Here is a 21748-nt window from a genome sequence, read left to right as displayed (position 1 = left end):
TCAGTATATTGACAATAAGAGGGACATTAAGAAGGGGATAAGAAAAGCCTGCACTTTAAAGGAGGGGTTTGGGATATTGGCAGTTTGGAGGGATATGCTGTGTATCTTTATATGTGTATGCTTCTAAACTGTTGTATTCTGAGCACCTCTGGAAAAACAGTGATAATGTGCGAGTGTGGTGAAAGTGTTGAATAATGATGAAAGTATTTTCTTTTTGGGGATTTTCTTTTTTGGGTCACCCTGCCTCGGTGGGAGACGGCCGACTTGTTGAAAAAAAAAAAAAAAAGCTAAAAGGGACTATGAAATTAAAGTTGCTAGGGATTCTAAAACTAACCCAAAAAGTTTTTCCAGGTCTATAGAACAAAAGTTAGAGATAAGATAGGTCCCCTTAAAAATAACTATGGGCATCTTACTGACAGAGAATGAAATGTGCTCGATTTTAAATAATTATTTTCTCTCGGTTTTTACACAGGAAGACACTAACAATATTCCAGTAATTAATTTTTATAGTGGGCTAGAAGATAAATTATGTAACATCACAGTCACTAGTGAAATGGTTGTGAAGCAGATAGACAGACTGAAGCAAAATAAGTCGCCGGGTCCTGACGAGGTTTTTTCAAGGGTTCTTAAGGAATGCAAAATGGAACTCTGTGAACCATTAACTAATATTTTTAATTTCTCTCTCTTCAAACAGGTGTAGTGTCTGATATGTGGAAGATGGCTAATGTAATTCCTATTTTTAAAACGGGACAAGTCGTTACCGTCAAATTACCACCCAATAAGCCTGACCTCAATTGTAGGCAAATTACTAGAGTCAATTATAGCTGAAATTATAAAAAGCCATCTCGATAAGCATAGCTTGATTAATGATACTCGGCATGGATTCACAAGAGGCCGGTCTTGTCTAACTAATTTATTAACTTTCTTCAGTAAAGCTTTTGAGGCTGTTGACCACGATAAAGAGTTTGATATTATTTACTTAGATTTTAGTAAGGCATTTGATAGAGTTCCGCACCAAAGACTGTTAAAGTGGCAGCTCATGGCATTGGGGGAAAAGTGCTCTCATGGATCGAGTCATGGCTCACAGACAGGAAGCAGACAGTGTCCATAAATGGGGTTAAATCCGAGTGGGGATCTGTAACAAGTGGCGTTCCACAGGGATCAGTCTTCGGCCCGTTGTTGTTTATAATATATATTAACGACCTTGATGAGGGAATTACTAGTGATATGAGCAAATTCACCGATGACACAAAGATAGGTAGGATAACTGATTCAAACGTAGACGTTAGGGAACTTCGGGAGGATTTAAACATACTATATTCTTGGTCAGAAAAGTGGCAGATGCAGTTCAATGTAGATAAATGCAAGGTTCTGAAGCTCAGGAGTGTCCATAACCCTAGCACTTACAAGGTAAATGACGTAGAACTTAGCCATACAGATTGCAAAAAGGACTTGTGGGTTATGGTGAGCAGCAACCTTAAACCAGATGAATGGTTCAAAGAACCGACATGTTGTTATTAACCCTTTGACTGTCGCGGCTGTATATATACGTCTTACGAGGTACCGTGTTTGACGTACACATACTCATAAATTCTAGCGGCTTCAAATCAAGCAAGAGAAAGCTGGTAGGCCCACATGTGAGAGAATGGGTCTGTGTGGTCAGTGTGCACCATATAAAAAAAATCCTGGAGCACGCAGTGCATAGAGAAAAAAAAAAAACTTACCTTTTTTTTTTTAAATTAAAATGCCGACTTTGTGGTCTATTTTCGTATAGTATTTATGGTTGTATTCTCGTTTTCTTGGTCTCATTTGATAGAATGGACAACGTATTATAGAAATAGAGGTGTTTTTGATTGATTTTACTGTAAAAAGAACCTAGAAATGGAGCTCAAAGTAGGGGAAATGTTTGATTTTTGCCAATGTTCAAAAGTAAACAAATGATGCCATTGTCCAATAAATGTCCAACTAGCCATTCTAATATGCAGTCATGAATGGGTTGATGTTATTTATACAATTATTACAGTATTGCAGTAGTCTGCATAATAGTAAGTCTTCTATTTTTTGTTTGAATAAAAATTCAAAATAGACAGCAAGAGTAATATCAGAGGGGCCTGGAGACATGACTGATGAGCAAAGGAAATGTTATTTTAGAGCCAGGAATGTCTGCATTGTTCATTCTGGACCTTATTTTGAAATTGTCATATTTTTTAGTTTTCGTGAAATTGGCCGAACTGCAAATTTCTGACCACATTATTAGGTAGTTGAAGTCGGTAAATGGGCAGTTTCTTGTACTCAGTCGATAGAAAAAAAATGGAGTTCTAAAGAAATAGCTATGAGTTTGGGCGACTGGAACAAGGGAATTAGCCAAAAATAGGGCTCAAAGTGGGCGAAATCGCCGATTTGTAAACAGCGCCGAGGTCGCTAACTTCGTGAGAGCATAATTCCATCAGTTTTCCATCAAATTTTTTTTTTTTTTTTTGGTGTCATTACAATTGGGAAAAGATTCTCTAAAAGAGGAGGCAGTTAGGGTAAGATATAAACAGCTATTGGAGGATAGATGGGCTAATGAGAGCATAGGAAATGGGATCGAAGAGGTATGGGGTAGGTTTAAAAATGTAGTGCTAAGAGTGTTCAGCAGAAGTTTGTGGTTACAGGAAAGTGGGTGCGGGAGGGAAGAGGAGCGATTGGTGGAATAATGATGTAAAGAGAGTAGTAAGGGAGAAAAAGATAGCATATAAGAAGTTTTTACAAAGTAGAAGTGATGCAAGGAGGGAAGAGTATATGGAGAAAAAGAGAGGTTAAGAGAGTGGTGAAGCAATGTAAAAAGAGAGCAAATGAGAGAGTGGGTGAAATGTTATCAACAAATTTTGTTGAAAATAAGAAAAAGTTTTGGAGTGAGATTAACAAGTTAAGGAAGCCTAGAGAACAAATGGATTTGTCAATTAAAAATAGGAGAGGAGAGTTATTAAATGGAGAGTTAGAGGTATTGGGAAGATGGAGGGAATATTTTGAGGAATTGTTAAATGTCGATGAAGATAGGGAAGTTGTGATTTCGTGTATAGGGCAAGGAGGAATAACATCTTGTAGGAGTGAGGAAGAGCCAGTTGTGAGTGTGGGGGAAGTTCGTGAGACAGTAGGTAAAATGAAAGGGGGTAAGGCAGATGGGATTGATGGGATAAAGATAGAAATGCAGGTGAGGATATAGTTTTGGAGTGGTTGGTGCAATTATTTAATAAATGTATGGAAGAGGGTAAGGTACCTAGGGATTGGCAGAGAGCATGCATAGTTCATTTGTATAAAGGCAAAGGAGACAAAAGAGAGTGCAAAAATTATAGGGGGATAAGTCTGTTGAGTATACCTGGTAAAGTGTATGGTAGTTATTATTGAAAGAATTAAGAGTAAGACTGAGAATAGGATAGCAGATGAACAAGGAGGCTTTAGGAAAGGTAGGGGATGTGTGGACCAGGTGTTTACAGTGAAACATATAAGTGAACAGTATTTAGATAAGGCTAAAGAGGTCTTTGTGGCATTTATGGATTTGGAAAAGGCGCATGACAGGGTGGATAGGGGGTCAATGTGGCAGATGTTGCAGGTGTATGGTGTAGGAGGTAGGTTACTGAAAGCAGTCAAGAGTTTTTATGAGGATAGTGAGGCTCAAGTTAGAGTATGTAGGAAAGAGGGAAATTATTTCCCAGTAAAAGTAGGCCTTAGACAAGGATGTGTGATGTCACCGTAGTTGTTTAATATATTTATAGATGGGGTTGTAAGAGAAGTAAATGCGAGGGTCTTGGCAAGAGGTGTGGAGTTAAAAGATAAAGAATCACACAAAGTAGGAGTTGTCACAGTTGCTCTTTGCTGATGACACTGCTCTTGGGAGATTCTGAAGAGAAGTTGCAGAGATTGGTGGATGAATTTGGTAGGGTGTGCAAAAGAAGAAAATTAAAACTGAATACAGGAAAGAGTAAGGTTATGAGGATAACAAAAAGATTAGGTGATGAAAGATTGGATATCAGATTGGAGGGAGAGAGTATGGAGGAGGTGAATGTATTCAGATATTTGGGAGTGGACGTGTCAGCGGATGGGTCTATGAAAGATGAGGTGAATCATAGAATTGATGAGGGGAAAAGGGTGAGCGGTGCACTTAGGAGTCTGTGGAGACAAAGAACTTTGTCCTTGGAGGCAAAGAGGGGAATGTATGAGAGTATAGTTTTACCAACGCTCTTATATGGGTGTGAAGCATGGGTGATGAATGCTGCAGCGAGGAGAAGGCTGGAGGCAGTGGAGATGTCATGTCTGAGGGCAATGTGTGGTGTGAATATAATGCAGAGAATTCGTAGTTTGGAAGTTAGAAGGAGGTGCGGGATTACCAAAACTGTTGTCCAGAGGGCTGAAGAAGGGTTGTTGAGGTGGTTCGGACATGTAGAGAGAATGGAGCGAAACAGAGTGACTTCAAGAGTGTATCAGTCTGTAGTGGAAGGAAGGCGGGGTAGGGGTCGGCCTAGGAAAGGTTGGAGGGAGGGGGTAAAGGAGGTTTTGTGTACGAGGGGCTTGGACTTCCAGCAGGCATGTGTGAGCATGTTTGATAGGAGTGAATGGAGACAAATGGTTTTTAATACTTGACGTGCTGTTGGAGTGTGAGCAAAGTAACATTTATGAAGGGGTTCAGGGAAACCGGCAGGCCGGACTTGAGTCCTGGAGATGGGAAGTACAGTGCCTGCACTCTGAAGGAGGGGTGTTAATGTTGCAGTTTAAAAACTGTAGTCTAAAGCACCCTTCTGGCAAGACAGTGATGGAGTGAATGATGGTGAAAGTTTTTCTTTTTCGGGCCACCCTGCCTTGGTGGGAATCGGCCAGTGTGATAAAAAAAAAAAAAAAAAAAAGGTATTAATAAAGGGGATATTAATAAGGTCTTGAGGATGTCTCTCCAAGAGAGAACCCGCAGTAATGGATTTAAATTGGATAAGTTTAGATTTAGAAAGGACATAGGAAAGTATTGGTTTGGAAATAGGGTAGTTGATGAGTGGAACAGTCTACCTAGTTGGGTTATTGAGGCTAGGACTTTGGGTAGTTTCAAATTTAGGTTGGATAAGTACATGAGTGGGAGGGGTTGGATTTGAGTGGGACTTGCACATCAGAGCTTATGTCTTGGGCAGCATTGAAAATTGGGTTGGTCAAATGTTTGTTAGTGGGATGAATTGTAAAGGACCTGCCTAGTATGGGCCAACAGGCCTCCTGCAGTGTTCCTCCTTTCTTATGTTCTTAAAAATATGAAGGTGGTGGTGGTAGAGTGGAAGCAGTTGTGATGGTGGTTGATGGCGGTAGAGATGGTTGTAGCAGTGGTAATAGTTGTAATAGTAGTTGTAATACTGGTTCTTATGTTATTGAGGCTAGGACTTTGGGAAGTTTCAAATTTAGGTTGGATAAATATAAGAGAGAGGGGTTGGATTTGAGTGGGACTTGACTCACGAAATCGTAATGACACGATTGCAAACAAACCATACCCCGGCCGGGATTGAACCCGCGGTCATAGTCTCAAAACTCCAGCCTGTCGCGTTAGCCACTAGACCAGCTAGCCACAACAAGATTCGTCCAACTAGGTATATTTCTACACCATAGGAAGGTTAGCACAGGCACCACTGTGACCGCGGGTTCAATCCCGGCCGGGGCATGGTTTGTTTGCAATCGTGTCATTACGATTTCGTGAGTCATGTTGACGGCAGTGAAGGGACTTGAGCTAGAGTTTGTCACGGCCACGCTAGCTGGAGATTCGTCTGTAAAAACTTGCATTTGTGGTCACAGTGGTGTCTGTGCTAACCTTCCTATGGTGTAGAAATATACCTAGTTGGACGAATCTTATTGTGGCTAGCTGGTCTAGTGGCTAACGTGACGGGCTGGAGTTTTGAGACTATGACCGCGGGTTCAATCCCGGTCGGGGTGTGGTTTGAGTGGGACTTGCAAATGAGTGGATAGTTATCAAAGCTTATTTCTTGGGTAGCATTGAAATTTGGGTTGGGCAAATGTTTTGTTAGTGGGATGGATTGTTAAGGACCTGCCTAGTATGGGCCAACTGGCCTGCTGCAGTGATCCTCCGTTCTTATGTTCTTAAGGTGGTAGCATTGTAATAGTGTTAGGTGGTAGTGATGGTGGTAGAGGGTGTCTTCTTTAGTGATTCAGCAATTTATCAAAGCTTATTGCTTGGGTATAGCAGTTATGCTGTTAGTGCGTTGGATTTGTGAAGGACCTGCCTAGTATGGGCCAGCAGGGGTATTGCAGTGTTCCTACTTTCTTAAGTTCTTATGTTTTTATTTAACATCACACTTACCAGTAGGGTGATCGAGGCTAGGACCTTGGGTAGCTTTAAGAAGAGATTGGACAAATATATGAGTGGGAGGAGCCGAGTTTGATTTGTGTCATTGGGTACGGGAGTAAATTCTTGGGTAGCTTTGTGAAGAGGTCACTTTGATAAGGACCTGCCTTGTATGGGCCAGTAGACCTGCAGTGTTCTTCCATTGTTATGTTCTTAGTGGGAAGGATTGTAAAGGAATTGTCTAGTATGGGCCAACAGGCCTACTGCAGTGTTCCTCCTTTCTTATTGGAGACTTGTTTGTGTGAGGGAGGGATGGCAAGTTTATTGTTGGAGAATATGACAATATCAACTCTACAGCTTATTTATCTATCACAATTCAACTAATGACATAATAAACAATATTAATAACATAGAAACATGGAATATACTCTAGAATGAATAAAATAAGTCATTATGTATGTCACGAGAGGTGTTGTGTTGTTGTTGGGTATATAAGGGCCACAGAGTAAGCTGTCCATAATGGTGGTGAACCAACAGCTGTGTAGGCGAAACGTTTCTAAATAAAGATACCTTACCTAACAACATTGGAGGATACGTTTCCTTAATAAAGATACCCAAGAGTTGCACATGTGCCTAATTTATCAACATTGGAGGAGTTGGTTGGTGAACATTTAACCAACTCCTTCACCACCATTATGGACAGCTTGTTATGTTGTTAGGACGGCTTACTCTCAGTGGCCTTTATATACCCAACAACACAACACCTCTCGTGACATACATAATGACTTATTTTATTCATTCTAGAGTATATTCCATGTTTCTATGTTATTAATATTGTTTATTATGTCATATTAGTTGAATTGTGATAGATAAATAAGCTGTAGAGTTGATATTACTGTCATATTCTCCAACAATAAACTTGCCATCCCTCCCTCACACAAACAAGCCTCCAATAAGAAAGGAGGAACACTGCGTAAACATCGTTGAGACTGCTAACTTTGCGAGAACATAATTCCCTAAGTTTTAAATCAAATTTCATACCTTTGGTGTCATTATGATCGGAAAAAGATTCTCCATCTTTTCATAAGTTTTTTTTTTTTTCCGAAAAATTTTCGACCCTGAGAGCAAGTTTCAAATAGGGCCTCTCAACCCTGAAAGGGTTAAAGACAACCTTATCAACACGACCACTTGATACTGAAGCACCACTGGGATAGTGTCCTTGGTCCCCTGCTCTTCCTCTTATACATCAATGATTTTCCCAACGTATCAACACCTGAAACCAATTCTCTTTGCTGATAACACAACTTATATTATCTCCCACCCCAACCTTACCACCCTCAACACCATTGTTTACAAGGCACTACTAAAAATATCTACATGGATGACAGCCAATAAACTTACACTTAAGACTGATAAAACCTTCTGTATTATGTTTGGTAACAGAGCAGGAGATGCATAACTAAACATTAAAATCGACAAAACTCTTATTGCTAAACATAACGAGAGCAAATTCCTGGGCCTACACCTCAATAGCAACCTGAAATTCAGCACCCATATCCAACACAACAAAAAAAGTATCCAAAACTGTTGGATCCTCTCCAAGATACGTTACTACGTGTCATAGTCAGCTCTTCTCACACTAACCGTCATCTATCCCTACCTCACCTATGCTATTTGTGCTTGGGGATCAACAGCAGCAACACACCTAAAGCCAATAACAACCCAGCAAAAAGCCGCAGTAAGAATCATCACGCAACCCATTACCAGCCCCCCCCCCCCAATCTTCAAAGATCTAACTTACTCACTGCACAGAACATCCACACCTACTACTGTGCAACCTACATTTACAAAACCATGTATTCCAATATTAATGTGAACTGAAACAGTTTCTTGATAGTTGTGACAGGACCCACAGGCACAACACCAGGCACAAAAATTTCCGACATTCCCTGCGTCCGGCTCAACCTATACAAAAATTCAATGTACATTAAAGGGCCTGAAATCTGGAACTCCCTGCCTGAAAACTCTAGAACAGCAGACACAACCATCACTTTCAAAACTACTGTTAACAAACATCTGATCTCCCTGACACACCCCACCATCAGCTAACTATATGAAAACCACCTATTCTCTTACTTGAATCATGCACACACACAAAAAAAAAACTAAACCTATTCTCCAATATCTGATTCCCCCCAAATTACACTTACACTCACCCAAATGACTGTAAACAAAATTTAAAAAAAAAAAAAAAAAAAAAAAAAAGAGCTGGTCTAATAAATCTTAAACTCGTCATAAGTTTGCCCGAGATACACCAGTACAAGAGCTTTAATAGAGACTGTGTATCATGACAAGACAAAACCATTCTTATTGGATTCAGTTACCTAGTTTTAATATCAATATGCTCCATAACCTGTACATGTATCAATATAGAGTTAGAATTATTATTAGTCAGCCCAAAATGCATAGTCATGCTAGGCATAATAGTGACCCTCAAACCATACCACGGGTGGGATTAGAACTTTATAATACGAAACCATACATTGTAACCTATACTCTATAAAATGTAAACCCCACATTGTAATTTTTACACAGAAATGAATATTTGTATTTGTAATAATGATGAGAATAGATTTGGGTGAAGGGAAGTCATGGAATCAGAAAATATTTAGATAATTTAATCTCTTTACTGGTTGTCCATGAACCAGTGTGAAAAAAAATTATGTATTGCATTATAACACTTACCTTTCCTTGATGTCTGAACAATGTTGCCATACCAAAGTCGGTAATTTTTAGCCGATCATTTTCATCCAGTAATAAGTTTTCAGGCTTTATATCCCGATGAGCAACTCCTCTAACATGCAAATATTCCTGTAAAGATATGTCTTATGTACAAGTTAACAATCAAAGCCAAAACTATTAACAAAATTGGAGGGGAGGGCAGGAGCAGTGAAAAGTGTATAGGATACTCCATTTTTGAAAGGGCATTTCCATTATAAAAATAGCTGAAAATTAACCTTTCACATGCAGAATTAAATGTGCAATGAATATTTAACATGTACAAGTACATTTAGAGAGAATGGAACGAAGTAGAATGACTTGGAGAGCATATAAATCTATGGGAAAGATGGTGGGGTAGGGGTTGGCCCCAAAAAAGATGGAGGGAGAGGGTAAAGGAGATTTTGTGGGCGAGGATCTTGAATTTCCAGCTAGCATGTGTGAGGGTGTTAGGAGTGAGTGAAGACAAAGTGGTTTTTGGGACCTGTTGGCATGACCAGGGAAATATTTTGTGAAGGGATGCAGGATTGAGTCATGGAAACGGAAGTACAATGCCTGCACTTTAACCCTTTCAAGGTTTCCAATGTATTAGTGCGTTTTACGCACCAGGGTCATTGACGTACTAGCGCGTTTTATGCACCAGGGTTATTGACGTACTAGTACGCGTAAATTCTAGCGCCTTCAAATCTAGCAACAGAAAGCTGGTAGGCCTACAAATGAAAGAATGGGTCTGTGTGTTCAGTGTGCGGTATAAAAAAAAAAATCCTCCAGCACACAGTGAGCAATAAGAAAAATAAAAAATTTGATAGTGTTTTTGGTTTAAAACAGTGAATTTGCACTGTATTTTCACATGGTATTTATGGTTGTATTCTAGTTTTCCTGGTCTCATTTTATAGAATGTAAGACATATTACAGAAATTGAGATGATTTTGACTGGTTTCACAATGAAAAGTACCTTGAAATTGAACTCAAAGAAGCAGAAATCTTCAATTTTTGCCAAAGTTCAAAAGTAAACAAATCATGCCACGCGTTCAATACACGTCAACTGGCGAGTCTAAAATTCTTTCACTAGTGTCCTGATATTATTTATACCATTTCTATACTAATGCATACACAACAGTAATCATCTATTTTTTGTGAGAATAAAAATTCGAAGTGGAAAGCAAAAGAAATTAAGAGGGGCCTGGGGACGTGACTAATGAACAGGGTAAATGTTATTTTAGTGCCAGGAATGTCTGTCTTGTTTATTCTGGACCCTATTTGGAAATTGGCATATTTTGAAATTTGTGTGATATTGGAAAAACTACCAATTTCTGACCACTTTATTGGATAGTTGATAGTAGGATAGTAGAAAAAATGGAGTTCTAGCAAAATAGTTATGATTTCTGTCGACAAGTACACTGGAATTGGCCAAAAATAGGGCTCAAAGTGGGCGAAATTGCAGATGCGTAAACATGGTCAAGACCGCTAACTTCGCGAGAGCAAAACTCCGTAAATTTTCCATCAAATTTCACACTTTTATTGTCATTATGATCAGGGGAAAAATTCTCTATCATGTCGTACGACAACAAATTTTTTTTCTGAAAAATTTTCGACTCGGAGCAAGTTTAGGAGAGGGCCTCTCCTAAGGAGAGGTTTACGATATTGGCAATTTGGAGGGACATCTAAACTGGACCTCACATCTGTCAAGTTCACACATAAATAAGCACCCATTATCTGTGCATAATAAATGCCCTTTAAGATATGGTTCCACTGTTTCCTCAAAACACCCAAGATTCCTAATAATTTCCTGGTATGTTTCATTGTTTTCTTTTCGGTGTATGCAAATAAAATTTATATAGGTAGTAGGTTGGTAGAGAGCAACCACTCAGGAAGGTACTACCGTTTTGCCAAACGAATGTGAAAAACCTGTAACCGTTTTACACAATGGTAGGATTGCTGGCGTCTTCTTTCTGTCTCAAACATACAAGATAAAAGGTATATCTTGCTACTTCCTACTTCTACTTACACTTAAGTCATACTACATAGCCATATGTACACATTTATATACACACCCATTTGAGCTTGGAAAAAAAAAAACACCTCTCAGTCACAAAAACAGTTTGACACCTACAAATTTTTTTGGCTTGGGATGTATTGCTTGAACGATGGTGTCGCTTTGAGCAGAATCAGACTTAACCCTTAAACGGTCCAAACGTATATATACATTCATGTGCGAAGCGCTCCAAATGCATAAGTTTTATTTTTCATTCGTTCAAAATTAGCGCGATGGGCCTGAGTCGCCTAGACGTAAGAGAATGGGTGTGCGCACTCAGTGTGCGAGGTATACAAAAAATCTGGGACGCCTGGGTACCACATGGTAGGACCAGTTACATTCAGCTCCATCCTGGGTCAACATCATGGCACATCCTCGTGATTCACTCGCGCCTCGTCGTATTAACATCACTATTCGAGGAAAGTGATGCAGATCGTGAGTTTAGTGGATTTGACACCAATGGGGCCAGTAGCATTCAAGGAATTAGTGAAAGTGTCGACGATAACCCAGATGACCCCCAGCCCATCACCTCCGGGGTAGTGACGCCTGTCCTAGAGCCAAGCACCTCTGGGGTAGCCAGTGTGGCCACACCAGACCCTGGGCCAAGCACCTCTGGAGTGGCAAGTGTTACCCACAGGCAACTTCGCAAGAGGAAACTATCATTTTCCCGGTGTTTTAGTCATAGTGAAAGTGATGCAAGTGACGATGAGATTGATTTTATGCCAATCGAGGATTCATCTAGTGATAGTGACATTCATTATTCACCAGTGAAACGTACTTTCAGGCATCGTTATCTACGTTCAGGCAGTGTGCCATATGCAATCCCCAAGGGTCGTGGCAGGTCACAATCCAAAACCACGGCCACTGCTAGTGAAAGTGATCACGAAGGGGAGTATGCGGGGATGGAGGAAGTAGTGTTGGGTAGCACGGTGACTGGACCACATGGAGCAGTGGGTGGACAGACAAAGGACCGCCCGGAACCCCCACAACCGTGTGCTGCCTCCACTCGTGTCCCTCCTCCTGCCCCCCCCTCGCCCCATGCCACAGGTCCACCCTGCACCATGTGATCGTGAGTGGAACTGGACACAAAGTATATTCGTGCCACAGCCTTGTGATTTTGATGCTAGTGGAAGTGGTATCCAGCCAGAATGTCCCATAACGAATGAGTCTACAGAGTTAGACTATTTCCAGTTGTACTTTGACGAGCCTATAATGAACCTGATAAGTGACTCGGACAAACAATTATTACCAATATGTCATGAACAACAGAGCAGAGGTTGGAGAATCGTCACGGCTGCACAGGTGGAAAGACACAACAGTGGCTGAAATGTATTTACTCCTTGGCAGTGTCATGCTTATGCCACATATCTATAAGAACAATATACGTAATTACTGGTCTACAGACCACTTCATTACACATTGTCCTTAGACAGGACATCTCCACTGCCTCCAACCGCCTCCTCGCTGCAGCATTTACAACCCAAGCTTTACGCCCATATAAGAGAGTTGGTACCACTATACTTTCAATCATTCCCTTCTTTGAATCCATAGATAATGTTTTTTGTCTCCACATACACCTCAATGCACCACTCACCTTTTTTCCTTCATCAATTCTATAGTTAACCTCATCCTCCATAAACCCATCCGCTGACACGTCAACTCCCAAACATTCACTTCCTCCATACTCCTCTCCAATTTGATATCCAATTTTTCTTTATCTAAATCATTTGATACCCTCATCACCTTACTCTTATCTATGTTCACTTTCAATTTTCAACCTTTACACACCCTCCCAAACTCGTCCACTAACCTTTGCAACTTTTCTTTAGAATCTCCCATAAGCACAGTATCATCAGCAAAAAGTAACTGTGTCAACTCCAACTTTGTATTTGAGTCCCCATAATTTAATCCCACCCCTCTCACCTACATCCTAGCAATCACTTCTTTTACAACCTCAACTTTTTTTTTTTTTTTTTTTTTTTTAACAAGTTGACCGTTTCCCACCGAGGCAGGGTGACCCAAAAAGAAAATACGCATACTTTCATCATCATTCAACATTTTCACCTCACTCCTACATAATCACTGTATACAATAAGTATTAGATACTTTTGCAAAGGTGACCAGAACACAACAGTTTAGAAACATATATGTATAAAGATACACAACACATCCCTCCAAACTACCAATATCCAAAACCCCTCCTTTAAAGTGCAGGCATCATACTTCCCATTTCCAGTACTCAAATCTGGCTATTCATAAAAATAACTGATTTCCCTGAATCCCTTCACTAAACATTACCCTGCTCACACCAACAGCTCGTTAGGTCCTAAATACCATTCGTCTCCATTCACTCCTATCTAACACGCTCACGTATGCTTGCTGGAAGTCCAAGCCCCTAGCCCAAAAAACCTCCTTTACCCCATACCTCCAACCTTTTCAAGGATGACCCCTACCCCACCTTCCTTCCCCTACAGATTTATATGCTCTCCATGTCATTCTACTTTGGTCTATTCTCTCTAAATGACCAAACCACCTCAACAACCCCTCTTCAGCCCTCTAATACTTTTATTATTAACTCCACACCTTCTCCTAATTTCCACACTCCTAATTCTCTGCATAATATTTACACCACACTCTTATCTATGTTCACTTTCAATTTTCTACCTTTACACGCACTCCCAGTCATCCACTAACCTATGCAACTTTACAATTTCCCATAAGCACAGTATCAGCAAAAAGTAACTGTCAATTCCCATTTTGTATTTGATTCCCCATAATTTAATCCCACCCCTCTCCCCAACACCCTAGCATTTACTTCTTTTACAACCCCATCTATAAATATATTAACCCTTTGACTGTTTCAGTCGTATATATACGTCTTACGAGCCACCGTTTTTGACGTATATATACTTAAAAATTGTAGCGGCTTTAAATCGAGCATGAGAAAGCTGGTAGGACTACATGTGAAAGAATGGGTCTGTGTGGTCAGTGTGCACCGTGTAAAAAAATCCTGCAGCACACAGTGCATAACTAGAAGAAAAAAAACTGACCGTGTTTTTGGATTAAAACGCCAACTTTGTGGCGTATTTTTGTTTAGTATTTATGGTTGTATTCTCGTTTTCTTGGTCTCATTCGATAGAATGGAAAACACATTATAGAAATAGAGGTGATTTTGACTGGCTTTACTAAGAAAAGGACCTTGAAATGGAGCTTAAGGTAGAGGAAATGTTTGATTTTTGCCAATGTTCAAGAGTAAATGATATTATCCAATAAATGTCCAACTAGCCATCCTAATATGCAGTCATGAATGGGCTGACATTAGTTATACAATTATTACAATATTGAGGTAGTCTGCATAACAGTGAATCTATTATTTTGTTTGAATAAAAATTCAAAATGGAAAGCAGGAGTAATATCAGAGGGGCCTGGAGACGTGACTGATGAACAAAGAAAATGCTATTTTAGAGCCAGTATTGTCTGCATTGCTCATTCTGGACCCTTTTTTGAAACTGGCATATTTTTTTAATTTGTGTGAAATTGGCAAAATTGCAAATTTCTGACCACGTTATTGGGTAGTTGAAATCAGTAAATGGGCAGTTTCTTGTACACAATCCAAAGAACAAATGGAGTTCTAAAGAAATAGCTATGAGTTTCGTTGACTGGACCAATGGAATTAGCCGAAAATAGGGCTCAAAGTGGGTGAAATTACCAATTCGTAAATATTGCCTAGGTCGCTAACTTCACGAGAGCATAATTCCACAAGTTTTCCATCAAATTTCTTTCTTTTGGTGTTGTTACCACTGGGAAAAGATTCTCCATTTCATACGATTTTTTTTTTTTTTTTTAATTTTTTGACACCAGGAGACCCCTCAGGATTTGGGGTTGCGACAGTCAAAGGGTTAAACAACCATGGTGACATTACACATCCCTGTCTAAGACCCACCTTTACCGGAAAGTAGTCTCCCTCTCTTCTACACACCTTAACCCGAGCCTCACTATCCTCATAAAAACTCTTTACAGCCTTTAGTAACTTACTACCTATTCCATATACCTGCAACATCTGTGCCACATTGCTCCCCTATCCACTATCTAAATTATAAATGCAATGAAAACTTCCCTACCTTTATCTAAATAATGTTCACATATATGCTTCAATGTAAACACTTGATCTACACGTGCCCTACTCAGTCTAAAGCCTCCTTGCTTATCCGGAATCCTACTCTCTGACTTGCCTCTAATTCTTTCAATAATAACCCTACCGTACACTTCCTAGTGTACTCGGTAAACTTATTCCCCTATAATTTTTACAATCTCTTTAGTCCCCCTTCCCTTTATATAAACAAACTATACAGGCTCCCTGCCAATCCCTAGGTACCTTCCCCTCTTTCATACATTTATTAAACAAAAATACCAACCACTCCAACACTATCCCCACCTGCTTTTAACATTCGTCATTATCCCGTCAGTTCCAGCTGCTTTACCCCCTTTCATTCTACGCAATACGTCACGCACTCTCACATCTTGCTCTTCTTCACTCCTAGAAGATGTTATACCTCCCTGACCAGTGCATGGAATTACCACCTCCCTTCATCGACATTCAAAAGTTCCTCAAAATATTCCCGCCATCCACCCAATACCTCCAGCTCCCCATCTAACTCCCTTACTGTTTTTTATCTAACAAATCCATTCATTCCCTAGGCTTTCTTAACTTGTTTATCTCACTCCAAAATTTTTTCAGCAAAATTTCTTGACAGTGCCTCTCCCAATATCATTTGCTCTCCTTTTGCACTCTCTCACCACTCTTCACCTTCCTTTAACTCTCCATATATTCTGCTCTTCTTATAACACTTCTGCTTTGTAAAAATCTCTCATAAGCTACCTTCTCCTCTTTTATCATACCCTTTATTTCATCATTCCACCAATCGCTCCTTTTTCCTTCTGCACCCACCCTCCTATAGCCACAAACTTCTGTCCCACATTATAATACTGCATTTTTTAAAACTATTCCAACCCTCAACCCCCCCCCCACTACTCTTAAAACATTTTCAGATTCCACAACCTGTGTTTTAACTGTTACAGCTGAATAATCAACATGTTATGAGTATCCTATGGGCAGGCCATGGTGAACAATGGTGGACTAACATAGCATTTCCATGATGCACTGCAGTGGCTTTTTTTTTTTTTACGGCACATGACTGCACAAAATTTAGATAGTAAACTTAGTAGATCTTCACAATGTGGTCTCTGGGCCACAAGTCTTGCCCGATGGCTCCCAATCAGTGTTGCAAAGACACTGAACATTTTCCCAGCTCTCTCTGACTTATAAAAGCTTAATTTATATACAGAGCCTGAGTAAAGAATTGGAGAGTATTCAGTACATTACAGTGGACCCTCGGGTATTGGCGTCATCGGCTAATGGCAAAATCGGATAACGCCACATTTTTGCAGCAAAATATTGACTCTGTTAATGCCCAAGAACTCAGTTAAGGACATTCGTCCCAAACTAGTCCGTGTGGCCTGAGCTGCCTGGCCACTCCATGACTCCATTTACAGTCAGGGTGCCATTGTTTACATGCCAGTCAGGACGATTCCACACGTACATGCGATATATTTTGTATTATTCCATTGTTTTTAGTGCTTGTAATTGCTAAATGCCACCATGGGTCCAAAGAATGCTTCTAGTGCCAGCCCTGTGGTAAAGAGGGTGAAAAATACTATTGAACTGAAAGAGATCATCACAAAATACAAAAGTGGAGTGCGTGTCTCCGAGTTGGTCAGGTTATATAAACCCCATTCAACCATCGTTATCTTGGCCAACAAAAAAGGCAATCAAGGAAGCTGTTGTTGTGAAAGGTGCAAGTATGCTTACAAAACAGAGACTGCAAATACTCGAAGATGTGGAGAGACTGTTCTTGGTGTGGATCAACGAGAAACAATCATCAGCTAGGGTTTCTCAGTCAATAGTATGTGAAAAGGCAAGGCAGTTGTATGCAGATCTCATTAAGAAAATGCCTCCAAATAGTGCTCATATTGATGAATTTAAGGCCAGCAAAGGCTGGTTTGAGAGATTTAAGAATCGTAGTGGCATACAGTGTGATAAGGCATGGTAAGGCTGCCAGTTCTGACAAAAAAGCGACTGAAAAATATGTGCAGGACTTTAAGGGGTACACAGACTGAAAAATTAAAACCCCCAAGTGTTCAATTGTGACAAAACAGGCTTGTTTTGGAAGAAAATGCCAAACAGGACCTACATTTATCAGGAGGAAAAGGCACTCTCAAGACACAAGCCTACGAAAGACAGGCTAACTCTCACGTTTTGTAGTAATACTAGTGGGGATTGCAAAGCAAAGCCTTACTCGTGTATCACTTGGAAACTCCGTGCTTTAAAGAAATTGCTGATAAAAATGATGAAAGTTGTGTAGTGAGTGTGGCTGATGCCATCCATGAGTATTTCAATTGTGAATAGGGTTTACAGGGCTACCACAGATTATGTCATATTGAGCCATAACCTTCTACACAACTGAGATAGGAGCTCCTGCAATAAGCTGTTGTACCTCTCAAAAAGCGATAACCTCCTTCACCATCTTCATTTTCTTTCTTATTAGTATCTAAATATATCAATCTTCAGTACCTATTTGTTTGGTATACATGTAGCAAGTTTCCATTCGTTTAGCATAATTTTGCAAGACAATGCGGCTTTTATTATAATGTCTGCATGTATACTTAGTGCTGAGTTTGAGTTCATCAGCTTCACTATATCCAACTCAGTTCTCTCTACATACTATGTCAACAGGTAAGAACTATTAGGAAGTAAAGTAAGGTAACATTTATTATAGATGCATAAGGATATTAAAAAAAATAGTAGTTGGGCATTTTTTGAAGTGTTAAGAATGTAATCCATCCCCCCCCCCCCAAATATTCTTCATGTTACAAAATACTATTTTACACAAGGCCACAAATTTTAGGAATATGTCCCATATATTATCAAAGGACTTGCTACAAATACTAAAGATAAGCAAAATTGTTAAAGTTGCTTGCTGTCACACATGCTCAAGAAACATCAGAAATCCTGCTGGTTTAAAACAAACAGGAAATTGTTTTACACATCACATGTGGGTAGTAAGTCACTAGTTGGTTACTGTCTATTAACCTTCTACCCTGGAGAGTATACAAGGCCTCCTCCCAACTTACAAGCCAATTCTTTGTAAAGAAAGCATTATTCTCAAGCATGGGTGGGCAAACTTTTCAGTGCAGGGGCCACATTCAGAAATTCACAGGTAACGTGTTATGTTCCACAATATTATTTGGTGTCACGTGGTAACATTTTTTTTTCAAATTTACTAACATTTTGTCCCAAACTAACACGATCTTGGCGGGCCGCACGAAAACCTTTGGCGGGCCGCATGCAGCCCACGGGCTGTGGTTTACCCACCCCTGACCTAAAGGATGATTATGTTTCACACCTGTTCATATTGCAACTCAATAGTCTTAAAACTAATTTATTCTTAAGTGCCACTTTTGTAAGTGCATTTTTTGCTGTAATAAGCCATGACTTGCAAGTGTGTGTGTGTAGTTGAGGTGCCTTGGTACACCTGGTGCATGACTGCTCTACATGCATCCTGGTAATACCAAAGACCCCATCTCTCACAAATTCAATATCATGACCTCCATTGCAAATCTTCAAAATAACACCAACTATGAAATAAGGAATACAAGCAATATTTTCTAAAGTTAATGCTAAAACCTCTGTTCAAGTAATATAGTAATTAAGATACTTAAAGTTAGTTATATGCTATTCCTACAGGGTTCACTACTTTATCAATCACACAATGAATATAATGGACTGAATGTCATTTATTTGCACAAAATACTTAACCAATATTTGCAGGGACTTTTTTTTTTAATAAAATATGGTTAATGCTTCATTCTTGTAGGTCTAATATTTAAGAAAAACTATTATTCAATTTTCATATTGAAGAGATGAAATGCTAACCGAAAACAGAGTTGCTGTAAAATTGCACTCTGAAGTTACCCATTACTGCAGCAGGATACTTACCAGATAGTACAATATACCAACCAACAAAAAACAAAGTTGCATTAAGTATATCATGAACAACATAAACAGCTATTATTTTTTTATTTTCTGGGTAACAAAGCTAGTACCCATCGCCTTCCTTGAAACATCATGAATAGTAGCAGGTGGCAGTAATTTACAACAAAGGAAAAAACGATGTATGCATGTACAAGAGCAAGATGTAACAATAACTAAAAAATGGCACAATACTGTGACTGGAATGATACACAAATAACCGCACATAGAAGAGAGGAGCTTACGACGACGTTTCAGTCCGACTTGGACCATTTACAGTCACACTAATGAGAAGTAGAGCAGGAAGGGTATATATATGCAGGAAGTGGTAGTGGTAGTAGTAGTGGAGGTGGAAAGTAGTAGTAGTGGGGAAGTGAGGAGGAGGCGGCGGCAGTCAAATACTAAGAAAGGGGAGCACTGCAAGGGAGCTATGAGCCCACAGAGGGTATGAGCAAGAACACAGAGGGGGAGAAATAATAAAAAATAAATAATGAGGGAACAAAAACACAAGGCAGAAGAAAGACAACCCAGAGGAAAAAAAGGACAGAGGAAAGAGGAAGAGGGAGAAGAAAAGGAAAGGAGGAATCAGGTTAGGTCACGGGTATTTTGAAGTTTGGAGCATTTTACAATGTAGTGGGAAAGGAAGGCATCTACAGAGATGAAGCCAAGACTAAGATTCATACAAGGAAAGTTGTATTAGGAAGGATTCAACCAGACGGCGACTGTTGAAGTTGGAAGTAGGGAAGACAGTTTTAGCATAAGATCAGTCAATAGGATGGCTGTGATCTCTGACGTGGCAGAAAAGAGCATTGTTAGTGTCGGCAAGCCTAACACTACTTTTGTGCTCTCTAAGTCTGTCAGAAAGAGATCAGCCAGTTTCTCCAAAGTATTGAAGAGGACAGGAGGAACAAGAAATAGGCTTGCTCCTCCTCCTTCCCCACTACTACTTCCTTCTATGTCCACTACTACTACCACCACTACTACAATTACCACTACCACTTCCTGCTCTACTTCTCGTTAATGTGACTTTGTAAATGGTCCAAGTCGGACCAAAACGTCGTCGTAAGCTCCTCTCTTCTATGTGTGGTTATTTGTGAAGCAAGATGTCAAACTATTAAGATAAAGTCAACTGTGCTTAGTACAATTCCCTTTAGAACAAAAAATAGTCTATTAACATTATCAAAAGGCTACACAGTAAAGAAAACATTCATAGCATACAGTTGATGATTCAAAGGAATGGCAAGTGTAAGTGATGATGTAACTTGAGAAAAGTTTTTTCCCAGAAAATGGGTATCAAAGATTTAAACAATTCATTTTACTGGTCCCCCTGTGAGAACTGCGATGACGATCTTGCATGGATTCAAAACCCAGTAGAAAGGAGGTTGATATGTGTGAAATTTACACGTGATCAGTAAATTATGCATGAAAACCTCAGAAATGAGAATCTACAGAGCTTTACATATATCAAATAGTTGGGTTACAAGGGGATTTATGTACAACTGGAGTTTAACCCTTACACTGTTGAGACCCCTGCTCAGAAACTTGTTCTCACTAAGAATTTACATATAAAAAAAATTCTTATGAAATTAGAGCATCTTTTCCTGGTGGTAATGACACAAAAAGTGCGAAATTTGATGGAAAACTTACAGAATTATGCTCTTACGAAGTTAGCGGTCTCAGTGATGTTTAAGCATTGGCAATTTCGCCCACTTTGAGCCCTAATTTCGGCCAATTCCATTGTTCCAGTTGACCAAACTCGGCTATTTCGCTAGAACTCATTTATTCTATTGACTGAGTACAAGAAACTGCCCATTTACTGATTTCAACTACCCAATAGTGATCAGAAATTGGTAATTTGGCCAACTTCATACACAATTTGACTAAAATGTTTTCTTTGTTCATTAGTCACATCTCTAGGCCCCTCTTATACATGTATTATGCTTGTTTTCCATTTTGAATTTTTATTCACACGAAAAATAGAAGACTTACGGTGATGCATACTACTGCACTATGTAAAAATGATATAAATAATATTGGCGCATTTCTGAAAGCATATTAGACCCACCAGTTGATGTGTATTGGACATGCAACACTTGTTTACTCGAACATCGGAAAAAATCAAACATTTCCACTAATTTGAGCTCAATGTCAAGGTACTTTTAGTCCGTAAACCATTCAAAATCATCTCTATTTCTGTAATATATCTTCCATTCTATCAAACAAGACCAAGAAAATGAGAACACAACCATAAATACCACATGAAAATACACAATTTTGCATTTTAAACCAAAAACATGAGTTTTTTTTTCTATCATGCACTGCGTGCTGCAGGATTTTTTTTCATGCTGCGCACACTGACCACTCAGACCCATTCTCTCATATGTAGGCCAACCAGCTTTCTACTGCAAGACTTGAAGCCACTAGAATTTTGGCATAATATTACAGGACCGACACTGGCTTGCAAGCCGTATTATTACAGGACCAAGAGTGAAAGGGTTAAACACTTAATCTCATTAATGCAACCTTGCATAGGTTTGAA

The 21748-nt window shown here is 39.5% G+C and overlaps 1 protein-coding gene across 8 annotated transcripts in view; it reads right to left on the bottom strand.

The window, feature by feature from the left end:
* The window catches only part of grp (serine/threonine-protein kinase grp), a 202113-nt gene that overhangs the window by 104746 nt on the left and 75619 nt on the right, over positions 1-21748 (bottom strand). For all 8 annotated transcript variants that reach the window (XM_070095218.1, XM_070095216.1, XM_070095222.1 and 5 more), the window contains one exon: positions 9053-9178. In XM_070095218.1, the coding sequence (XP_069951319.1) occupies positions 9053-9178 (126 nt within the window). The remainder of the gene's footprint in view (positions 1-9052; positions 9179-21748) is intronic.

Source organism: Cherax quadricarinatus, chromosome 49 (genome assembly GCF_038502225.1).
Source record: "Cherax quadricarinatus isolate ZL_2023a chromosome 49, ASM3850222v1, whole genome shotgun sequence".
Taxonomy (NCBI): Eukaryota; Metazoa; Arthropoda; class Malacostraca; order Decapoda; family Parastacidae; genus Cherax; species Cherax quadricarinatus.
This window is presented reverse-complemented; position numbering and strand designations above follow the sequence as displayed.